This window comes from Piliocolobus tephrosceles, unplaced genomic scaffold (assembly GCF_002776525.5).
Source record: "Piliocolobus tephrosceles isolate RC106 unplaced genomic scaffold, ASM277652v3 unscaffolded_25309, whole genome shotgun sequence".
NCBI lineage: Eukaryota > Metazoa > Chordata > Mammalia > Primates > Cercopithecidae > Piliocolobus > Piliocolobus tephrosceles.
This window is the reverse complement of record NW_022307987.1, coordinates 1-3,229: the sequence shown is the minus strand read 5'-3', so window position 1 is coordinate 3,229 and position 3,229 is coordinate 1. Positions and strand designations below refer to the sequence as shown.

At 59.8% G+C, this 3,229-nt stretch overlaps 1 protein-coding gene across 1 annotated transcript; it reads left to right on the top strand.

The window, feature by feature from the left end:
* Positions 1 to 816: 816 nt before the first annotated feature.
* LOC111534747 (coiled-coil domain-containing protein 88B-like) lies at positions 817 to 3,200 on the top strand (the record flags this gene model as incomplete). The annotated part of the gene is made up of 7 exons (XM_023201276.3): positions 817 to 1,732; positions 1,985 to 2,130; positions 2,264 to 2,375; positions 2,459 to 2,528; positions 2,621 to 2,679; positions 2,772 to 2,855; positions 2,950 to 3,200. Coding segments are annotated over exons 1-7 (962 nt in total), but the record flags the coding sequence as incomplete, so codon positions are not given.
* Positions 3,201 to 3,229: the final 29 nt, after the last annotated feature.

Below are 3,229 nucleotides of genomic sequence, written 5' to 3'. Positions count from 1 at the left end.
GCGCGGTGGCTCACGCCTGTAATTCCGGCACTTTGGGAGGCCGAGGTGGGCGGATCACGAGGTCAGGAGATCGAGACCATCCTGGCTAACACGGTGAAACTCTGTCTCTACTAAAAATACAAAAAATCAGCCGGGCATGGTAGCGGGTGCCTGTAGTCCTAGCTACTTGGGAGGCTGAGGCGGGAGAATGGCGTGAACCCAGGAGGCGGAGCTTGCAGTGAGCCGAGATCATGCCACTGCACTCCAGCCTGGGAAACAACGAGACTCCATCTCAAAAAAAAAAAAAAAAAAAAAAAAAGGCAGTGTCACTGACACACTGACAAGCCTGGTTCCCTTCCCCTGGGGATTCCCACCATTTGGGTCCCAGGGCTAAAAAGGGCTCCACTTGCTCTAGGATTTCTTCCAAGCTGCTGACACTCTTCTGAAGGATCTGATGCTGGCGCTTTTGAGGTGTGGGTCCTGACAGTGATGTTGGGACTGCAGCTAGCCAGACAGCAACTGTACCAGGTAAACTCACTTCAGAGATGTAGAATGGGGACTGTGTGTGGCAGCTCACGCCCTGTCATCTCAGCACTTCAGGAGGCCAAGGCGGGAGGATCACTTGAGCCTAGGAGCTCGAGACCAGCCCAGCCAACATAGCGAGAGTCTCTCTACAAAATACAAGCAAAAGAATTAGCCAGGTGTGGTGGCACACACCTGTAGTCCCAGTACTCAGGAGGCTGAAGTAGGAGGATTGCTTAAGCCCAGGAGGTTGAAGTTACAGTGAGCTGTGATCTTGTAACTGTACTCCAGTTTAAGTCACAGATTGAGACTCTGTCTCTTAAAAAAAAATAAAAAAGTAAAATGTGAACATTAAGCATCTTGGAATAGATAAAACGTGCATCATTTCCAATCTTTATGCTGACCATACTTCCAGCTGCCTCAGAACAGTTGCACATTCTGTTCCTGTTGCCTGGAATACCCTCCCTTCCTTTCCACTTTGCTCTGTTAAGCCAGCCATCCCTGATCTCATGCCTCCTCCAGGATGCCTTCCCTGATCATCCTGCCAAGGTCAGATCCCCTCCCCTTCATAGCACCTAGTATGGCTACAACAGTCTCGAGTGTATAGAGGATGGGCTGGGGTGAGGTCACAGGAGTGATGCTCCCTTCTGTCTGGGGTTCAGAGGAGGCTTCTTGGAGGAGCATCTGAACCAGACCTCTCAGGCTGGGGATGTGGTTTGGATAAGTTTGAGAAACACTGAAGGGAAAAGAAAGGACGCTGTAGTGAGTGAAGCCTGGCATTTGGGAAGATGGGTGTGTGGGTGCCCAGACTCACCATGCAAGGCCCAGAGCCCTTTTGAGGCCCCAGGCTGGGGTCATCCTCTCCAGTTTCAGTTTGAGAAAACAAGGCCCAGAGAGGTGAAGCGCTGTTCCGCTATTGTCCATGGAGCCAGGGGAGCTGTGGGCCTTCCACCGCCGACTTCTGGGCTAGCCCTGGGGAGATGCTGGGAGGATGCAGGGAGGTGAGGTGGGGGCTGAGGTAGGACTCAGACTGCCCAGGCCCGCCTGCACCCGGAAGGAGGAAGCTGCACAGGGTGTCTGTGGCTGGCCCCGGGATCCCCCACTCGGGGACTTCCTCTTCCTCTCAGGGCAGGTGCAGCTGCCACAGCGAGACGGGCACCCTGACCCGGGCATGGAGGGGGGCAAGGGGCCCAGGCTCAGAGACTTCCTGAGTGGGAGTCTGGCTACCTGGGTGAGGGGCAGGTGGCAGCGGGTTGGGGAGGGGAAGTGAGCCCCAGCCAGGGGCTGGTGTTAGGGCTGGCTGGGGGAGGGTTGGGTTCAAATGTGGGGGATGGAGATCTGGTGGGGGGAGGCTGTAGTGAGGGAAGAGGGGCCAGAGGCACTCAGAGGACTGGTGAGACGGGGTGCTTGGGCTCACTGGGGCAGGTCGGAGGGGCTCAGGGTTCACTCTGCTGGTCGGCCGACCCCGCTGGGCTCCTCACAGGCACTAGGACTGGCCAGGCTGGTCGGGGAGGCGGAGGAGTCGGAGGGGGAAGAAGAGGAAGAGGAGGAAGAGCCGCCCCTTTGGCTGGAGAAGAGGTTCCTGCGCCTCAGCGATGGGGCCCTGCTCCTCCGGGTGCTGGGCATCATGTAAGGGGCATCGGGCCGGGGAGGTGGCGGGGAAGGATCCTAGGGGAGGGGAAGTGGGTGGGCGGAGCCTGATGGGCAGTGGGCGGGGCCTGTTGACGGGAGGCGGGTCCTCGATTCCACCTCCCGCCCGTAGTGCCCCCAGCTCCCGAGGGGGACCTCGGATGCTCCGAGGCCTTGACGGACCTGCTGCCTGGCGAGTGTGGAACCTGAGCCACCTGTGGAGCCGACTAAGGGACTTCTACCAGGTAAGGGGCCTCGAGGGAAAGGTGAAGACCGGAGGGGAAGCCTTCGGGAAGGCCCCTCGTATAGTCTGCCCCTCTGCCTCCAGGAGGAGCTCCAGCTGCTGATCCTGTCGCCACCCCCAGACCTCCAGACATTGGGGTTTGACCCCCTCTCAGGTGCTCTTCCCGTCCACCCCCTCCTGCCTCTGCCCCCGCACTACTCTACCTTCCCCCGCCCCAGTTAACCCCTTGTGGCATGTGCCCTGCAGAAGAAGCGGTGGAGCAGCTGGAAGGCGTTCTTCGGCTACTGTTGGGAGCGTCAGTACAGGTGAGCTGGCGGTGGGAAGGAAAGGCTAGGGTCGAGCTTTGGCGGCAGAGGAGGGAGATCCTGCACCAGCTCCCCTTCCTGTTGCCCCTCAGTGTGAGCACCGGGAACTCTTCATCCACCACATCCAGGGCCTCAGTCTCGAGGTCCAGAGTGAGCTGGCCGCTGCCATCCAGGAGGTACTGAGACGGGTCGGCAGCCCAGACTGGTATGGCGCCTGGGACGCCCTTGCCGCTCCGCGTCTTCCACTGAACTGTTCTCCTTGCGCCCCAGGTGACCCAGCCGGGGACCGGCGTGGTGCTGGCACTGTCTGGGCCAGAGCCTGGGGAGCTGACACCTGCCGAGCTGGAGATGCTGTCCCGGAGCCTGATGGGGACACTGTCGAGGCTGGCGCGGGAGCGTGACCTGGGGGCCCAGGTAGGGGCAGCGGGGGCATCGTGGACTCAGGTTGGGAAACTGGAGGACCATCAGGGAGCCGGTTGTGCAAGGGAGATGGAAGTTTGGGGCCCAGGCATGGGGTTGTGGTCTGAGGTCTTGGGCCATCGGGGCTGTC